The 20744-nt window shown below is 39.8% G+C and overlaps 2 protein-coding genes across 7 annotated transcripts in view; one reads left to right on the top strand and one right to left on the bottom strand.

Annotated features, from left to right (window-relative positions):
• LOC112987231 (complement factor H) overlaps nucleotides 1–6155 on the bottom strand; it is a 53979-nt gene extending 47824 nt beyond the window's left edge. For all 3 annotated transcript variants that reach the window (XM_064515759.1, XM_064515762.1, XM_064515761.1), the window contains exon 1: nucleotides 5993–6155. In XM_064515759.1, coding sequence (XP_064371829.1) covers nucleotides 5993–6140 — 148 coding nt within the window. In that variant the 5' untranslated portion in view covers nucleotides 6141–6155. The remainder of the gene's footprint in view (nucleotides 1–5992) is intronic.
• A 1304-nt stretch (nucleotides 6156–7459) lies between these two features.
• Nucleotides 7460–20744, top strand: part of KCNT2 (potassium sodium-activated channel subfamily T member 2) — a 173799-nt gene continuing 160514 nt past the window's right edge. For 2 of the 4 annotated variants that reach the window (XM_064515757.1, XM_064515756.1), the window contains exon 1: nucleotides 7462–7968. In XM_064515757.1, coding sequence (XP_064371827.1) covers nucleotides 7874–7968 — 95 coding nt within the window. In that variant the 5' untranslated portion in view covers nucleotides 7462–7873. Of the gene's footprint in view, nucleotides 7969–20744 lie in introns of all 4 variants that reach the window. The other 2 variants (XM_064515755.1, XM_064515758.1) reach the window with 2 other exon arrangements.

Genomic DNA, 20744 nt, shown 5'->3' with positions numbered 1-20744 from the left:
CATCTGCCTAGAAAATGACACAGTAAGTATGGAAAAGTCAGGGCAGTCCTTGGAAGGAAAATGGAAATAAGTAGTAGACATGTAGGTAATAAAATGTTACGGTCACAACAACAGGGAAGGTAAACAACGCTGTTCTTACTCAGCTAGTAACTAAGACAAAATTATGAACCTAAGGAGGACTGTATGTTAGATTACATGAAATAAATGTGCAAGAACTAGATACTGTAAATGTGAGGCTCTAAAATAATGATCTCAAAGTATTGCCAGCCCCCTAAATGATATGAAGTGGGCAATGTGTCCTTTGCTTCCCATCAACCTCAAGAAGCACAGCTATTGGGCAAAAGTAAAACAGAAGGCTATAACCTACACTTAAAGGTCGTTTTGCCCTCTTGCCACTCAATGAGCAACACTTAGATCCTCAGTGAGCAGGCATCCTGGCCCGATCATTGTCTGTTACTAGCATTATTAGTATACAATGGTGATCAAATATATATATGTACATATATATTTTAAGACATATATTTCATAAGGTAAAAAGTTCAGTCAGGGAACTTAAATATAAGAGGGCATCCCCTAGATAATGATTTCACACTGATGTAATTTTTAGTCACATACCTCACATTACTAAATAACAGTTTGGTATCATGGCAGAGCTACTTCTGTCAGAGATGAGAAGCCAAAGCTTAATGCATCTTCCCACTCAAAATATAGATCCTTCCTCGAAAAGGGGTAAAACGTCTAAACTTTAGCAGATTTTGAGCTGGAGATCCTAGTTTACACAGCTTCCTACAGCAGGGCTGCAAGTTCATCATAGTTAGATGAAGTGGTAGGATCCTCAAACACTTCTCTATTTTTTGCTGTTGGCTCATTTAGCCTCTCAGCTCCACTCAGCCTGCTGGATACTGGGACTCTCAACAACAATACAATTCCTCATATAAGGAATTTGTATGTCATTTCTGATTTGAAACTCTGCTTTTGTGAGTTGATGGGCTGAAAGCCAGGTAAAATAACACCTTCAAGTTCCCTTGGGAGCCTGAGATTTCATCTCTTTGTATCGGTTCCAGATGAGTTCAACAAGAATAGTACTCTCTCTCTTTTTAATCTGTTTGTCTTTTTAGCCAATAATAATTACCATAAAACAAGTAGGGAAACAGGATTTCCAGTGTGATTATATAGACATATGCACAATAGTACCTCATCAGGGTTGGGGTGTTTGAGTCTTCTAAGAAACAAATATTCAAAAAAATCCTCATAATCTTCACCTTTAAGCAGACGATAAAACACCAAAAATCATAGAAAGTAATGACAAAGTACAGAATATGAGAAATTAACAGCCATAGTCCTCTACTCCCCTGAATTTTTCACCTATTATTTTCCTGCTTCAAAAAAAAAAAAAAACCCCTAACAGATTTCTTAAAAATACTATTTCCTTACTGAAGAATATATCTTTTTCAAAGCAGAAGCTATTTTCTGAGACACAGAATTTATCAGAAAAAAACATTTCACTTCAAATTATAGCTAGGCATATTTAATATATAATATCATTATGCATTTTTTCTACAGAAGACTACACCTTTGCAAACTATTTTGGAAGTGAAATTGCAGATAAGAGTTAACAAAATACTATTTAAATACAGTTTACTACTCTAAACCCCAAACTACCTTGTGAACCGTGAATACTCAAAGTCCTCTAAACATTACATTCAGCTGGCAAAGCTGTAAGACTGCCTCATGTATGCTTTCAGGATATTATCAGGACTCTAGCCCCCATTTCTAGTCTTAATCCAAAAACTACACGTACATACTCAAGTGAGACTTGATCACCTTGCTGAAATGTGAAAGCAGGGTCCCAAAAGTTTTCATCAGCTATATAAACATCCAGATATTCCTTAATCTTGGATAATTAAAAAAACAAACAAACAAACAAACAAACCCGAGTACCTGAAAAAAACACCCCAAATAAGCTTGAATTTTAGTCATTAACTTTTTAGTCAGAAATAAATTTCCCAGCCTGTTTAACCTTATGCCAGCACAAGCAAATAGCAGAAAGTATGTAAAATTTGCAAAAACACCTGTGCTAGCTGCTTTTTTTCACCACAGCCTAGACTACTCCTTATGGTAAGTAGCTGTCTCATGCATGCCCACTTCACAAGTGAACAGAATCCCATTCAGACAAAGTTAAACTTCCTTGCAAGGACAGTAAGTACACGTTACTCAAATTATAGAACTGTTTGCAAGGACTTAATATGTGTTTGCTTATAAATTCCTCTTCTTTACCTTTTGTTTTAAAAGATTATCTTTCCCAGCATTCTTTCTTGCCACAACCACAACCTAATACTGTTATTTAAAAGAATAAAAACTAGGATTAGGATGATAAGCTTATCAGTTGGGGAAGACACCTCTTACTGTCCCTGAGTCATGGTATCCAATTAAAAAAACCGTGGAAGGAACACAAGTAAAAAATGTGTCTCGTAGTCAGCACCACAACAGAGAGGATAAGCAATGATTCTAGATGTTGAAAGTCACCAGCTGATTGAGGGCGAGATTCTTCTTTAACTCTTTGCAGTCCAGGTTGGTTTTAATATCCATGAATAACTTTCTTTTCTGTTGGCATTGATAACTAATGTCCCAGGAAGTTTCAGTAATTAAGCAGAATAATATTAAATGTCCCTACAATCTTTTCTGATAAAGAGGATAAAACTGAAAACTAGGTAGATAATCTGATTTGTTTTAACGCATCAGGGTATATAATTCAGATTTAGAAAAAGGGGCAGAACAGCTTAAATCGAGAACTGTAATATTAACTTATCCTACATAGACTGCAACTGTCCAAAAAATCCAGAAGTCATTAGCATTGTGCCAACCTATGTTTTACCTGTATTTCACCAAAATTGAGTAAGATAAACTCAAAATCTAAATACTTTTTTCTTCTTTCTGCACATCAATATGATCCAAGATTCATATAAAATCACCAGCAATAAACTAGATAATGCAGTTCTTAATCACTGCTCCATCTCCCCCGCTGTAATGGTGAATGTCAGAAGCAGAGCTAACTTCCATGTAATACTTGGAAAAAAAAAGTCACCCACCTTGAACTAGCCAGGAAAACATGATATTCATTGAAGTGTATTTTTGGCCTCCATGTCAGGGCTGCAGATGTTTCTGCCTGCTCTGCCTCCAGAGTCAGAATTGCCTCCTGAGAGTATCTACACTTGTTCTAACTGAGCAGGGCTCACAGCTTTTCTTTAACACACAGGCATGGTAGAAGGAATGCCCAGCTTGAACAGAATGACCATGTATAATAGCTCATACATAATAGCATTTGTCTCCAAATGGATGATTCAGTGTCTCCACCGCTTGAAGACATTCAAAGCTACATTTCCCATGTGTCTTGAGAATCTCTAATCACAATATTGAATTTAGCTACCTAAAATCCCAGCTCTGTTCAATTTTATATACTTAAAGCTTTTTAGAGTGGCCATGCCTCATACTGTCAGACATGCAAAAACACAGTTAATTTTATAAATGCAAAGAATTTATATCATTTAAGAGAATAAAATTAAGTTTCTGTATAAAATGCATCACTATGGTCTCAGTTATGAGTTTGCTTTGCTCAATTGTTTACCAGGTTGCCAGTTTACCAGTTAGCTAATGTCATTTTGAAATGCATCTCTGTGGAAAAAAATCCAAAAGCCTTCTACAGCTATGTCTCCTCCAGTTTAAAAATAAATGTTAAAATGATCAATTAAGATGGAAAAATTAATGAGGCTGCTATAAGATACAGTACATAGAGCACTAATTTCTCATCCAACCTATGATTCATAGACTTCAGAACAGGATGACACTTAGTCTACCCTCTATTTAACTTTTATAACAAATCATTATAACATACAGGCTTACCCCCTCCTCCCCCCAAATGAAGGGATAAGCAGAGAGACCAAGGACATTTGGGCAAGATAAAAGACACCAGGGCAGAGGGAGGAAACAATGTTTTTACAGAAGAGACAGCCTGTTTAACTAGAGAGGCAGCTGAGGAAGAAAAAAATTGTTTGCACATAATATGCTAAAGAAGAAAGATCCTGGGCTGCTTTTTTTTTTTTTTTTTTTTTTTTTTTAAGATTAGAAATATAGAGAACTTTGACCTCTGAGCACAGCATAATAAAACTGGCAAAGACCTGATAGCAGGGAAATTCATTATTTTATTTATTTCTCCTATCAGCCAAAGCAAAGAGTGACTGACCTTTGAACTCTTGCTACATATGCACATCTGTTTTGCTTCATCTAATAAGCCTTTCTCAAAAGCAGACTATAAACTCAGAATGCAACAAGTTCTGAAAAAGGGTAAGCATCATTCATCAGTGATACCAGTAACTTACAGGACCTGGGATAAAAGATCCCATTCTCAGCAAACAGAGAAGCTATGCTCAAGAACTCTGTACTAAGGAAGCAAGGGAGGATGCACTATCTGTAACAACAGTACAGATGTAATGCAGAGTAGCAGCAACCCAAGTCCTGAATTAGCCAGCTTGGTTACCTGTAAAAACCTTCCCACAGCAGGACGAGGCTCAGAGGTGGGTTTTCAGCAGGGTATGTTCTTATGCGGTACGCCCCAGGCTGCCATAAGTTAAGCTGATTTGTGCCAAACCAGTTTTTAAACTACCTTAGCTCCTACTCAGAGACCCAATTGAATGGAAAATAGAAGGCCCACTCTCCCATACAGTGTATGTATGTACGCACCTAATGAAGTATGTGGCATTTAAACCACACTTAAGAAATAACTTCTCATTTATCACTTAGCTCCTGATCCAGCAAAGAATAAGAAACCTCATCCACACTTAAAAACCACACCGGTGTAATTATATTGCGCATCAATGTCATTCTAGTAATGAAATACTATGACTGAAGAGCTTAAGAGATCTAATATGGGAGGGCAAGTCATGACAAGCTGGGAAGAATGTAGCAGTATTTATGTTTACCAAAACCAGGGCTTTAGATCCTAAGTATAACTATAATACATATGACAGTCTAGATTATAAAGAATCTTTAAGAGCACATCTAAGGAGTTCCTCAGCATTGTAATTTCATGACAGTGTATTCAACGAAATCATTTATCACATTGGTAGTAGGTACTTGATCAATGACAGGGAAAAAAACCAAAAAGGCACCGTTCCTATAGCGTTACCCCATTTTCAATCATTGTCGACAAATTTAATCTTTTAGCTTTGGTTTTCACTGTGCAATTCAGAGGCTATAAAGGGGTACAATATGATGTAAGGCTACTTTTATTACTTGGAAACTGTGATCATCCACAGACTATTTGTTCACATTTAGCACCTTACAGTCTGATCTTTCTCAGAGATGTTACTACAGGAGACAAATGTTTTGTTTGGAAGAACTGTAATTAGAACATGACTTGTATTTTTAGTCTCTGATCAAACTGCAGCTAAAAATTACAGGTCTGAACTAAAAAAAGGAATAGTTAAAGGTGAGATTGGCAAATCAGAGAGGAGCTATGGGCTAGAAATCTTTTCAGGCTTAGACCAGTTCAAATACAAAGCGAGTTATTAGCTTTCATGCAAAAGGAAAAGCATTGCAACATCTAGTTTCATGCTCTCAGTTGATGGTCAGATCTGCATTTAACTCAAAATACCTGAAATACAACTTTGTTCATATACATAGATATACAAGATAAAAATATACAATTTTTTTTACAAGTAAATTTTACATTTTCTGAAGTAATTCTTGATATCAGTATAAGATTTCATATGTACAACACATAGCCCTATCGTAAAAGTATAAATGGAAGATTATGCTAAAAAAAAAAAAAAGGCAGTAAACAACTGCAAAGCAAAGCATAAGAGAACACTGGTACATAACAATAAGAAGCACTTTGCTGACATTTGTTTATGCAGCAAACTAAAGCTGTAGTTTAATGAACACTTTAATGTTGCGTAAGTAATTACTGCTGTTGAAAGAAGTAGGTTTTTCCTACCTTTTGACTGCTCATTACTGCCTCCATGCTGCTCAGCTGTGGCTGCATCAACTCTTTTGCCAGCACATACCCTGAGCCTGAGTTCAGAAAACTGACAGAAATGAAAACGAACCCAGAAAAAATGAAAATGGTTATTTTTCAGCTTCATGAGCTCTGGAGGGTGGGAGTAAGTAGCCAGGTTTGGGGGGGGGGGGGAAGGGTGCAATGACCCGTGTTAAACAAGGCCAGCTCACAAGGCTTATTAAACTACAGTCTAAGTAAAATAAATAAATAAATAAACAAACAAATAAATAAAAGGAAACCATTTTAAAGTGCTTTGAAGTGCATCCAGCACTACTCAAGAACCTCAGCTTTTCCCATAGCACAGTAGCTAATTAACATCCCCTTGCAGGACTACGCTGGAAGTGTTAAAGTAGTTTTTCCAGATTCAGAGGTCTCTCTTGCTCTTCTTTTGGTAGAGGTTCAGACTTTGGGGTGGGGGTGAACCTCCTCTGCTGGCAGACAGTAATGTTAGCACCACAAACCACCTATCAAAACAATTCCTTTTTTTTTTTTGAACAGGGCCTGCACCACTACACCTGATAATGTAAAACTAAAGACCCTAGAAATTGTGTAGACTGACCACTGGCTTAGCACGTATGCACCTGCAGTTTCACAGAGGCTGGCACCACAGTATCAGACACCGCCTCTCCAAAAACGGGCAAGCCTGATCGAGATGAACAGGAGACAAAGTTCGGAAATGCCCGATAAGCCCAGATGATCCACCAGCGGTAATCAGCACCTATGCAGAGGCTACCAAAGATACAGCAGCCTCTGCTTAAAAAAGTCTTTTTAAAGAGGGGAAAAAAGTTAAAAAAAAAAAAAAAAAAAAAGAAAATTCAAACTGCAACACGCCAGGAGAAGAGGCAATACAGCATTGTTCAAATTTCGGGGCCTACGGAAAGGTATTTTTCAAGAAAGCCACAGGTGGCACAAGACGGAGCTACCCCCTGCGGGGGGAGGCCCGCGGCCGAGCCCCACCTGCGGGCAGGGCGGGGCGCGAGGCCGCTCTTCGCCCCAACGGCCGTTTCTGCGGCCTCTACCGGGCCCCCCCGCCCGGCGCAGCAGCCTGGCTGAGCCGCCCCCTGACACCCCACCGCCCCGGGCAACGCGGCGCCGCGGCGGGCGCATCGCGGCAGAAGCCGGGCTCTCCCCGCGGCGGGCAGGTCGCGGCAGAAGCCGGGCTCTCCCCGCGGCGGCGGCTGCCCGGCCCAGGCTGCCCGCGCGCCAGGCAGCGCTCCCCCAGGGCCCGGCACCGGCCCGCTGGAGCGGAGAAGCCCCCCGCCGTCCACGCTAATGCCGGCGCTCCCATTGGCCGGCGGGCAGAGGTTCCCGCGTCGTCACTGGAGCATGCTAACGGGCGGCTCCCCCCATTGGCTGCCCCGCCAGCGGCGGCTCCGCACAACATTTGCATGGCGGTGGACGGCTCTTTGTTGTCAGCCGCGGCAGGCGGCGGGCGGTGCGCGCGCGCGCTCGCGGCGGGGTGGGTGGGCGCGCGCCGCCGCCGCCCGCCTGCACCTGCCGCCCCTGAGGGCGGGCGGCGCGGAGCTGCCGCGGCGCGCGGCGGAACTTTCAAGCCGCGGTCCGTTAATCGCCGTTGGCACCCCGGAGCCTGGGGGAGGGGCGGGGGTCCCGTCCCTCCTCTCAGCCGCCGGGGACCGCCCTCCCGCCGCCTTTGTGTGCGCGCGACCCCCACACTCGCCGGGGGGCGACCTGTTCCGAGCCTCTCTTCCCCCCCGGCGTGCCTGGGCTTCTTAAAATTCGTTTTATTGTATTGTTTTTCCCCCTTTCTTCTGGCGGGGGGCGTCGCTGCCCTCCCACAGGGGAGCGGCGGCGGGCAGGATGGTGGACCTGGACAGCGAGGTGCCCCCGCTGCCTCCGCGGTACCGGTTTCGGGACCTGCTGCTGGGCGAGCAGGGCTGGCAGAGCGACGACAGGTGAGCGCGGGGGCCGCGGGCGCGCAGCGGCGCCCCAAAGGCAGCGGGGGCCGCGGCGGGCGGCGCCGCCCGCCCTGCGCCCGCCTGAGGGGGCGGCGCGGCGGGGCCCGGCGGCGGGGCCCGGCGGCGGCGGCGGCGGCGGGGGGCGCCCCGCGGCCCCGGTGTGGCGGATGAGCGCGGTGTGGAGGCACGCGCCGCCCCGGGGGGGGGGGGGGGGGAGCAGCCCCGCCGAAAACTTTTCCGGGGAAGCGGGGGCCGCGGCCCCCGCCCGGACCGGGCGGGAAGGGCAGGACCTCCCTCTTCCCTGCGGTGGGAGGAAGGTCGGAAGTGCAGAGCCGTTTCCAGGTGGTAACTTGAACTGGGGCAGGGGAAGCCCCGGCCAAAATACGGCTCGGGTGCTCGTAGGAAGGCTAGCTGCCGCGGTCGTGTGCGTTTTTATTGTCCACAATGCGTGCTTCTTTATGTGCACTTTCTTCTCGTGCTAGGATATAACTACCGTTCAGTAGTCCTTTATACGTTATTTAAAGGATTGCCAGCACCTTTAATTCCGAAACGATTTCTTTCAAAAAAGGGGGATTTAAGTTTGTCCCAAACGAGTCAAACAGTGCCTTTAAAAGAAGAAAAAAATACTTAAAATTTAAGTCGCAGGCATGTGTGCTTAATTTAAAAATGCTAAACGGGCAGTACTCAAGAACACCAGTAGCATCATGCTGCTCGATTTGGCCATGCAACCTGCTGTACGAATAAGCTATTGCATGATCCCATCTTGCGAAAGTATGTGCGAGATCCACTTTTTAGTAACAGCTCATTTTGGTTAAATGACAGAGAAAAATAAAATTGTCTGCTGATACATAGTAGCATTGTTGGATTGATTTTAATTCAATTTATATTGTCAGAATTAATCATGTTTTAACTTGGTAAGCAGAAACTTTGATTTTAATGCTGGTCTACATTTTATAGATTTTTAGCTACATTGCTAAAGAAAGAGTCTCATTGGTAATCACAAGATCATACAGATATGCAACTAATTATTACTTTAGTGTAAGAGAATATGACATGCATTGAAGCAAATTGTTTATTCTGACATCTTCAAATAACAAAAAATAAATGCTGTTGGTTAGAAATTACAGCATTATAAGCAAGTCGTATTAGTTAAACATAGTGGAGAATTAAAGAATATGTTTGTCAAAGCATGGTTTTTATATTTAAAAATATTTTGAAACCATAAGAAGTATTTTCTGTATTCCTAATTTCTGGTCAGAGTATTCTTTGTGATTTTAGAATGAGTTGATCCTAGCATTTTACACCTATGTTTTATTTTTTACTGGAATAGGAAAAAAACCCCAAGCTTTCTTGTTTTATCAACTGCTAGCCATAAAAACCCTAACTAAAATAAACAAAAATTTCTTTGTACAGCTCTTTGGACTGCTGTGTGTCTTGGCACTTTTGCCAACTGTAGTTCAAACTTCTGTCAAGCACTTCCCTGATTTGAGTTCTTTGACTTTCTTAAACATAAAATCAGCTTCTATGGTCTCAAATAGGAAATACTGTGTAAGAACTTGTGCAAACCATAGCATCAGTTCAGCTATAGAAATGTCTATTTCAAGACCCTGTGCACCTAATAAAATATGTGTAAACAATTATTGGAAAATATTGACAGCAGAATTATAGCATAACGATATTACAGGGCATGATTATTATTGGAAAATTATAGCTAAGGACCAGTGAAAAATGAATAAACTTTTCATTATTTCATTAATATTGAATTAAAGCATGCAAATATTACAAGACTGACCTCTGGCCACTAAATTATTTCAACTGATATATAAGATATGAACTCAGGACTGGAAATGGCTGGCAGAAATGACTTTTCAGATCTTCGGGTATTGTCCTCTTCTGGTGCTGGTCACAGCTGCAGTGTGGCTGGGAGTGCCGTGCAGTTTTTTTCCCTACGACATAATCAGGGCTGTGCTCTGCATGAGGCTGTGATAACAGCACTCTTCTCCAGCTCTGCAAGTTGCCATAGCAGTCTCTTTTGTTACTAGCTTTCCATTAACTGAACAAAGTCCATTCTTAAAAAAAAAAAATGGGTATTGCTTTTTGTTTGCCCACCTTACAATGGAATCTTGCCGGGATTCTTGTTTTTTTGTATTGGAAGGTACCACTTTGAACACCAAAACATTAATCCAGTCCTACATCCCTGGTATCTTCCTATTATCCGTTATGTCAAAAGCATATACATTCTGCATAGAAATATTGTCAAAGGCAATATTTAGAAATATTAGACATCATTTTAGGAAATATTTAATGAGAAAGACTACAGGCCTGTGGGCACTCAAAGATGAACTGCTTATTAGTAGTGCTGATTAGTCACAGGAGTGATATTATACAAGTATATGGTATTTTTAATATATTTTTTTCTTTTTTGCAACCTTACATAAGCAGTATGAGTTTGTTTTTGATGAAGCATATTTCTTGTGTCCTAATTAGTGTGCAATACAAATACTGCCAAAAGTATTGCTTGTACCTCATTCAAGTGAATGGACATTAACAATGAATGAAATGCCTGAGCACTGAAACACAGTTGAAGTAGCCTTATAGTGTGGTCACACAGTGGCAGGTGATTAGGATAATGCATTTGAGGGGTTACTGGCCCTTGACTTAGATGCTGAAACTAATTTTGTGCATATTTAAAGTTCACTGAAACTTCAAGTTGCTTTCAATTCCCTGCAGTCCAATTTATACCAAGGGTATAAATGGAAATGTTTATGGTCTGTGAGCTTCAGGTCTGTTACCACCTGAACTCTTCGTCCTCATTCTCTTTTTGATCTTCCTCGTCTGTTCATCCTTGAGGTTTCTGTTTCGTGACTGATACAGCTCTTTTCTCCCTCCACTCTGCTCTTTCTGGCAAGATGTTGGCTCCTTGCTGGCTGAAAACACAAGCAGCTGAGGAGTATATAAAACCTCTCTCCCTTTTCTCTCAGTACCATATGCAGAGCAGTGCACAGGAGCTGCTGCAGTGCAAAACTTACTTAGAAAGCCTGCCTACTTAAACCAAAATAGCTGGGTCTGGAAGAAGCTTTCCTGCTAAAGAGCAGAAGGGTTTTCACAGGGCTTATCAGCGAGGGTGGACCATGCACATCATTGGACAGGAGGGCCCAAATCAACTGTATCAAGATATTTGGCTCCTGATTCTTGTGCGTTCAGGAAAACTGACAAATCTTTCTACATTTAAGAACACAGGCACCCTAAGTTAGATATATTTTTAAGTTACTTAATGTACCTCACATAACCAGCTCTTGAAAAACCTTCTCCCATGAATAACCCTCCTGGCTCTTTCTGACTATCAATTTGCTATTTAAAAAAAATGCTCTGATGGAAAAGTCATTCTGTTGTCCCACCATAATGGGAAACTTCACTGCAAAGTTGGAAGTTACCAAAAAATCTGAGTGATTCCAAACCAAGGGTTGTAAACCTAGAACTAGGAACTGACCAGATATTGACATGTTGGCAAAGTGCTGCATAATTTGAAATCTCTGAACTAAAACACTGTTTCATCTTCTTTCACATTACAGAGAGGATATCAGTATTTGCAAAAGCCTACGTAACACAACTCTTTCTGTAAATCTGTGCAGTTCCTCTTGGAGTAAAGTCTCCCAAGACTGACTCTATATAAACTGTATCAAAGTGAGGTATATGTACCCTCTCTCTATTCTTTTAGGTGCCTGTTGAATCTTCAAGGTGGAGAAGAGATGTGATCATTCCTGTGATCACCCACATACCATCCAAGATCCTATGCCACCAAATCTCAGTTTCAATGGCGTAGTTTGCCAGAAAGTCTTATGGTAGTACTTTATAATAAATATGATTGAAACTATATAGACCTCTACCTCCTCTTTTTTGCTTATAGTAAAGATATAATTCTGACATAGTTGTCTTCAATTTTGAGATCTTACCAGTTATGTTCTTTAGGAGGAGAATTTGATCGACTATTTCTTTTAAATAATCCTTTTCATTTATAAAATGCACATGCGGAGTTCTGCTTACCTGAATACAGTAGAATTCTGATTCAGCAAACTTTGTTCCTAGATCCATACCTGTTCGCAGGCAGATCACTGATCTTCATTTTCTCACAAAGACTTTTCTTAACAGTGGAGCTTCACTCAGGCTTCTTTACTTTTTTCAGTGCCTGGTTCTTGGTCTGTTTCTTACCGTTGCTGCTTCATTAAAGTAACATCGATTTCACTGGTTTTGCATTTCTTTCTCAGTAAAATAACTCAACTTACATAGGCTAGTTTCCTAACCAAGCTTGTAGTTAGCCTCAGTAACAGATGGGTTCTGGGCTGGTTGTCATATTCTGCAAACTAGCAAATTGGATTGTATATTATTTTTAATAAAGGAAGTTGCTGAATGCACAAGAACATGGTGAATCTTTGGCAAACAATTTTTTTCCAATAAGTAAATTATTTCACATAATTCATTGACATTCTTGAATTTGCTGACTTGTTTTTCCTGAAGAAAATCAAATATTAAAACTAGTTTTGGCTTTTTGAAGGATAGATTTTCAAAGGACATGGTCTCCTTTGAAAATTGTGGAGATGAAGCTTCATGCTTATAGCACTTAGGAATACCAAATTTACTTTTTCTGATTTATAGCTGAAATTTGCAAGAGAACTCCCTCTAACTTTGTAAAGTTAGATAAGGTTAACTTGATAAAGTTAGATTTCTGGGCTATTCTGAGGCAATCTTTTCACATAAACTTATCATTAGGTTATTCACATTTTATATGGAATAATTAAATATTTACTCAGAGAGATCCTTGTGGGTAGCTCTTCCTTTTGTAAGGTGAGACAACTGTGTTCCTGTCACTATGTAAAATATTTAAATATTGCCCTGATTCATAGGGAAAGCAACAGGGGAGCATGAGAAAGATCAACCCAGTAGCTAGAGCATTTGTGTCATATGGGTGATTTCTGCAGCAGGAAGGGGAGAGTACCAGGTTTTTTGTGGCCACGTGAATATTCCAAGCACTGGGCTAGACGGAAAGAGAAGAGCAAAGCTCTGACTTTTTCACCAATTTTATAACTCACCAAAATCCCTTTGTGAATCTCACATTTTACTTTCATTATTGAAAGTATCTGAAATAAAGTAACTGAAACAAACTGTTTTGATTTGCTGAAAATTCTTAAATACTTGTTCTTTACCATCATGATGGAATTTGTTTTTCAGTTTGTCTACCAGGGGAGGGGGCAGAAAGAGAGAACTCAGGGCCCCCCCCCCACCCCATGCAACAAACACCTGTTAATTCAGTGAGGTTTTATTCAAGCATGATCATAACAGTAAATTATGTAATAAAACATTTCAGGTTTTGTAAGCCTACTAATCATCAATTCTTAATCTTATTAGCTATGTTGAAGAGCAACACAAAAAATGTCCTACTAAGTCAAGACATGTTTGAAAAACATGACATGTTTAAAAAACATGACATGTTTAAAAGCTTCAGAGGAAGGAGGAAAAGAGCATATTTATTTTAAATTCTCATGTAAGCTTTGGATAGATACAATGAAGAAGTTATGCACAATAAGTGTTTTCTTTTGTCACCCTATACTTTAAAAAAGCCAGGCCAGAGGATGCTAGAGGTGTAAAGAAAGAATTCTAAGTTAAAAATAAAAAAACATTTATAGGCTACGGATATCAGTGCTTTTTTTGGCAAGGTCAGTCATACAAGTTCTGCTCTGCAAGATACTGAATTTATATTTCTTAAACCCTTTATGCACACATTTAGCTCCAAGTCTATTCTTCAGAAGCTTATAAAGATACAGAGGCTGCATCTGTTTTAGCGGTAAAACCAAGTGAGCCAGGAATGTTTCCCACCATTGAAACGTGGCTGCTTATACTAGTAAGCTTGTCAAATTTTCCTTGGTATACTTTGGCCAGCTTCAGCTAGCCAAAACTCTCTTGAACAGCTCCCAAGGATGACTGGGCAGTTTGAGCGACCCGGGAAACACTCCCCACAGGCAGGTTGCAGATAGCCACCCTGTTTGAGAGGCAGAGACAGTTTACTGGTATATATGTAGGCTTTTTTGTGCCACTTAATATCAGTGCCTAGGCACATTCAACTTACTGGTACAGATGTAGCCAGAGTGGGTCAAAGTCTATTTATTACAGAAATAACCTCTACTCTTTAACATTGTGCTGATCATTTTCCCATCAATACTGCTAGTTCCTCTCCTAGTCTCCCATATTTACTTCACAGTCAGCATTCAGATTATGCATATATGGTGGACTGTATTCCAGGGAGATCCATGTATAAAGCACAGACTTCCTTATGCTTGATGTCTTCCTCAAATATACAATGTAGCCCTTAAACATAGGCAATAAGCGTTTTTCATCTTTGAGCCCTTAAAAGGATGGAAAAGGGGGGGGGGGGGCTGCTGTTAAAGAGCTTTAATTTATTGGAATAATTCTTTTCCCACAACATTTTAGAGAAAGAGAAAGAAATATATGGATGTTTTTTAAAACTTGCAAAATGAGATTCGCTCTTACTGTTGTCCGAAAAGCGGATTCGTTGCCCGGTGTGCAATGAGCCAATAATTACACACTCAGGAGAGACATTTGTTTATTTATTTCAGAGTTGCGCAAGCCTGGGTGCTCGGTGGTTTTCCACAAATCGAGCACACCCCCCCCAACTTTTCAGGTAGCATTTATACAATCAAATTTGCCATATTTGTGACTTCCTTCCTCTTATTGCCATATTTGTGACTTCCTTCCTCTTTTACACTGATTGGTTAATGATTTCTTCACATTTCCCTGGGTCCCACCCCTGCTTCTCAAGGTCCTGATCAATTAATTAACACTGCCCCAGCTGGGTCAGTAGGTGTTATCTTCCAAGGCCCTGAGGGAGAAGACATAATCCAGACCCCTTAATCATCACTGTTTTAACAGTGAGAGGAAGCTTTTTACTTCCCAAGGTCTTGGCGCCCAAACAGGCCTTATTTCTCAGCCTTGGCATCCTCCCTTCTGGAGAGTGGGGCACAGGAATGCAGACTGCTTGTAATTCCCTTATCTTTCCAGCCTGCACCAGCTCTGAGGCCTTTTCTTAACCAACTAGGAGCGCGGCCTAAGGCTTCAGCAAATTTAGCTACTTATGCTAAGCAAGTGTGCGGCTACTCATGCTAAGCAAATTCTATCTAAGATAGAAGTTATCCAAATCTACCTACTTCAAACATTCTTTCTGAGCTTCTCAGGATTGTCTTGTAACATTATGACCTTGTAAAAACACTGTATACCTTTTACACTTTAAGTTCCTTTGGGTTTACGTAAGATTAAGCGGTAGGTTATGGCTTTCTTTGGACCTTGCACACCAGGGAAAATTTTATCTGCAGTGGATATTTCTAACAAAATTAAGAGACCATGAAGTACACCTTATTGCGTCAAATTGATGAAACAATACATTGCCTGTCATATGAACAAGTCATTGTACAATCATTCATATGTATTTTGTACTACTATTTCATTCTATTGCCTGTTAAATTTTAGCATTAGGTTGTATACAGACCTAATATGTTCTAGAAAAATCATTATTACTGTGCTGCTTCAAAATCATAATAAAAAAATGGAGTGAAAGTAACAAAAAGTGAACACAAAAACCCAATATTTTTCAAAATCTCAGATGAATCAAAACCTCAGATTTCATAGCTTTTCCGTTTGCTGTTCCAATAATTGTTTACAATCATGAAACAAAAATTTACATTTCCCAGTTCTCTACTTTTTTGTACATATGAAGCAAGATATATTAGCTAGTGCTGGGAATACATTTCAAATATTGTTCCTGTATTGAGATGAAAGATTTGAGTCATTTTGCTGCAGTACATACTTTCATGATGAAACTGTAGAGCTAAATATTACCTTTGTGTGAGAACTGTACTTACATTGGCTACTTAAAGGATTAAATTAAAATTAGGTTTCCTTTCTGATGTGCTTACTACTTAAATGAACGTTACCACCTATTTGGAAAGGAAGGAGATTCAGATAATATGGAACACCTCCGCACATCACTTGGACAATTATACTGCTGGCTGTCATGTTGACTGGTGGCTTTCAATGAGCAACTCTCTGTTGTAAATCTCAGAAGGCACTTTAACAGTCATTTGTCACAGTGTGAATTACTGAGCAAAGCCCTCCCTTTGCCTTTCCAATTGGAAATCACCTGTGATTGTTAAACTAAAAGGGGATGAAAAGCCCACACATTTCTGAATCAAGTGATTTAAAATATCTGAGTCTAGATTCAACTTGCACAAAAATTGTATTACAGTTTCCTCAAAAGAAAATTCTGTTATGGTTTCCTCGAAATAGTCCTCCTCTTTCCTTGGAGAAATACTTCAGTCAATTTGGCCTCCTCATTTTAGAAAATATGTTAACTTTTATGAGTTCTTCCATTTAACAGAGACTACAAAATAAAAAGACTTAAGCAAATACTGTCAAATTTATCTTGATTTGTCCTTGTAAGTAAATATTCAATATTAATAAAGTGTTTTAGAAGCCTAAATTCTATTTTCAAAGCTTGATTTTGATTGAAATCGCTCAAGATCAAAATAGCCTAATTCACTAGGATACTTAGTAAGTATTTGCATGTCATCTGCAGTGAAGGCTCTGTGCAATAAATAGCTGGAAAGTTTGAATTGCCCTTAAACCTGAAAAAGCTGCTGGATGTACAGGCCCAAGCCCTCCCTTACTGTATAAAGGCACCTAAATTTAAAAAAGGATTAAAGAAAAATATTTTTTTGTGAAACCACTGCATTAGCCACAGAAAGTGGTCAGAGTTTAGACTTTTGTGGAAGGCCGAGAAGCACAGTTCCATGCAAGTAAACTGTTAATATATCCCAGAACTCATCTTCCTCCTAAGTTTGTTTTAGGATTGGGTCCCTATTATAAATAAAAGAGGGAGAATCCATTTACTTGTGTGGAAGGGAGGAAGGGAAGTAATGCCTTGTAGTAGGCCCCTCTGTCAGCCTCATACTAATTTTTGTTTTAGCATCATTCTCACAAAAGCAATGGAAGCAAAAATAAATTGTATCTATATTGCACTTAAGATAGTAAACACTTGAACTGGGGGAAGGGCATGAAAACAGAAGAGGAACACTTCAGTGCTGTTTTATCTGTATTTTAGGAAGACTTTGACAGTATACTCCAGCAAAAGTTTTTTAGTGCAGAAAAGGTTTAAAATGACTAAAGTTTCAAAACTCCTTACAGCTCAAGTAGTCTTCCTCTGGGACAGCGTGTTGCATGGTTTTTAAACATATTTGGTACTTCAATCTTTATTTAATTATGCACTTACTACTATGGAGCTCTTACTTTTCCATCTAGAACCTGATACATACTACTTTACATCTGGCAGACACTATAATACTCCATGGGGAACTGAAGCAATTCTGTCCCAAATGGTTTCTCTCTTAATTTTATGATTACTATTATATCACAGCCAATGATTATGATTTTTTTTAATAACAGTAAACTTATTTCTGTGTTAAACTGTGCATTATTCTCAGAATGACTCTTCTATATGGTAACATTGATTCATATTGTCTCCCTTTTATCCTGTAACAAGGAAATAGATATACTATCACATGGAGCATCAGAAATGTCTGAGGCTTCAAAATACTTCTATTATATAATACTTTTATGAACCATTTCAGTGCTACACATTTGGATTCTAAACTTTATTCACCGGTAAAGGTGATATTTTTTTACTGAATTACATGATAAGTACAGTACACTCAAGAACTTGTACTGATCCACTAAATGTTTCAAAGGTGAATTCTTCATGGTTTTTTTTCAAGTAAATGAGGAACCAAGCCCTTCCTAGAAGCCTATGCACCGCGGTCCCACAAACTCAATGTTGTTGGAGAGAATGCCGTTCAACTACTGTACATGTTCCTGCAGCACAGAAGATTTGGTACAGAATGCCTTAAAACAGTTGTTAAAGATTTCAGCCTCCCCCGTGCAATCATCTGCTAATTATGTTTGCAGACAACTTCCTGGTGGGAAGTAGCAGTAAAACAGAAACACTCATTAAGAGACAAAAACAGCATTTATACTCACGGAGATAAAAACAGTGATATTATTATTTACCCAGAAGTATCTCTTGAAGGACAAATCCTGCCTCCCCTTATAGAGATGTCTGTCAGGAACTGCTGTAGTTTTGTGGTAGAAAGCAGATTGCTAAATCTGACATCACTGTGCTTGACTTAAGTGGCAATCCATGGTAGATGGGGGAGGAAGGCGTTAGCCTAAAACCAGCGCAGGGGCAAGTTATCCACGGAGTTGGCAAAAAGAAGAAAACTTTGCCTACACCTCTGCCTGGGCCTGTACAAGTTTCATGCTAGCTCTAGATGTTAGTAATTGTGCATATCTAACAGCTAGCACGAGGATCATGTTCCTGGCAGAGGCAATTACAAGATCTGAGTAACAGTCCTAGCTATGGGTTAGCTCTGCCAGGCAAGTCCTACCTCTTCTCCTAGATACTGTACTCTGAGTCAAGCCACTTCAATGTTCTGCAAAGAAAAGATTTTGCCTGTTAGCTATATATGAAGTTAAAATTAATAGCAGTTGACTTCCTTCAAGTAGTTTTAAGTTACAGAGCTTCTTTAAAGTGTAGCCATTGTTAAAATATTTAATAAGGAGTAAACACTATAAAAACGCCTCACTCCTTTATCATTTGCAGCAGCCTAAAATGTTCTAGGGGGTTGTATGTTTTCTCACTTTATTTTCTTTCCCCCCGTGACTAAAGAAAACAGCAGCACAGAATAAAAACACAGCGTTACCAAATCCCAAACAAATAGAAATGGGAAAAACAAGCAGAGCTGCAAATGGAAAACTGTGGTTATATTTGTTCCTTATTCGACAGCCCCTGTTAATACTCCGTAATATTCCCTGACACTGCAAGGGAAGATTTAGTTTCCCATCTTTGCACCAAATTCAAAAGACGCTAAGGGCACAGGTCAGTTTTCACTGTTCCCTGGTAAGTCTCACTATCAAGCACACACAGTTAAAACAGAGATGGACTAAACGCTAAACTCTGTATTTAGCTGAATGTACCCTTATGAAAAGTAAGCAAGCTATGTTTTCACTACATCATACAACAATGTAGCATTTGATTACCTTTTCCAAATGGTTTAATCAGTCAAACAAACAACTTCTGAAAAGGCATTTCTGTAGATGTCCAGTTTTTAGTGACCATTTTTGTTCTCTTGGTAGTCATTCAAAAGAGACAACACAAACACAACAGAGTGGAACAAAATACTCTGTAATGTGCAGATCTTGATTAATTAACTATTTTTTATAAAGACTATCAAGCTCTGTAAGTAGCTTTTTCACTCATCTAAGAGTACCATAAGAAGGATGCTAATCTCCCAAGAGCAGTGCCAGATATCCAGTATCTTATTGCCATTGAGGAATCCAAATTTTACAAATTGAATTCAGATAGTGACCCAAATGATCATTTATTTTTGTACCAAGATTGACAGTAGATTGCATGAAAGTTACAGTTTAGCTAAAAAAAAAAAAAAAAAGTTTAAATGATACAAACCACATTCAAAATGCATTGAATTAATTTAGAGATTTGATTAGTTTCTGCTTCCCATTTTTCCTCTTATTTGGCAGTTTATAGATCAAAGTCCAGAGCCCAGGAAAAAATAACAAAGTAAATTAAATCTGTGCTGACATTATAAACTCATGAAATACAATGAATTGTGGCAGTTACTGGTTACAAAAACTCAAGTGATGTGATTTGCATGTGACCAGCTGAATTTGTCCTTCAGTGTTGTTCTTAGCAATGGGATTGTACCATGACCTTGGCAGAGTATTGCACGTGGTGGGGAGAACAGGATTGGCTACTAGGACTGTTTCAGAGTACAGAGGGAATATTTCCGAGGGGTCAGGAGGGGGGGAACTTGGGTGTGCCTGTAATAGGCAGCCTTCCGACATGCAGCAGAGGCTAATCAGAGACTTTTGTGACAGGCCTTAAATTTTGCTATTAACAATTCCAGATGGAAATGCTCTGTTGTATGGTTGCCATTATCAAAATTATGAGGTGAACCCCTTCCTCTAAGGCAGAGATAACTGGCGATGTAGGGTTAGCTAGGAACCTGCTGACATTTGACTTCATGCTAAGGTGAACTGAGGATTTAGAAATTCTCTTCCTTTCTAAGATGGCGGTGCCACTTTACAGTGACAGAAAAGGTCCTATAGTGAGAAGAGAGAGCTGGAAGTACTACTGTGCCTTGTGTTGCCCTAGACAAAACAATTGGTTATCAGAATTCCTAATATCAATACAGCCAGTCCAATCCTATTCATAACACAGATCTCTCCTCATTGTATTCATGTTCCACCTAAGACTGATCAGCCTAAAATATATATAGAAGGCTTCAAAAAACAAGGTAATGGAACAATATGTCTCCTAGCCCCCCTCACCAACACACTGTTAGCTAAAAACAGTTTGACTCTCATCAAAGCCAGCAAACTCCAAACTTTGTGTTCCTTTGGGAAGTTACATTTAAGGAAAAATTAGTTTTTGCACTGAACAAGCTAATTTTGTGAAGGCATCTGCTAAATCATTTTTTAAAAAATATACAAGGCACATTATGGGAGCTTTCCATTGTTATTTTGAAAAATTAATACCAGGCACACAATTCTGCCACCCATACTGCTGATGAGTAGCACTTTAACATCTCAGTACTCTGTGATGTAAGGTGCTACTTAACATAAAAAATGATGAC

The sequence above is a fragment of the Dromaius novaehollandiae genome, chromosome 8, assembly GCF_036370855.1.
Source record: "Dromaius novaehollandiae isolate bDroNov1 chromosome 8, bDroNov1.hap1, whole genome shotgun sequence".
NCBI lineage: Eukaryota > Metazoa > Chordata > Aves > Casuariiformes > Dromaiidae > Dromaius > Dromaius novaehollandiae.
Note: the sequence above shows the minus strand (reverse complement) of the source record. Positions and strands in the feature narration are given on the sequence as shown.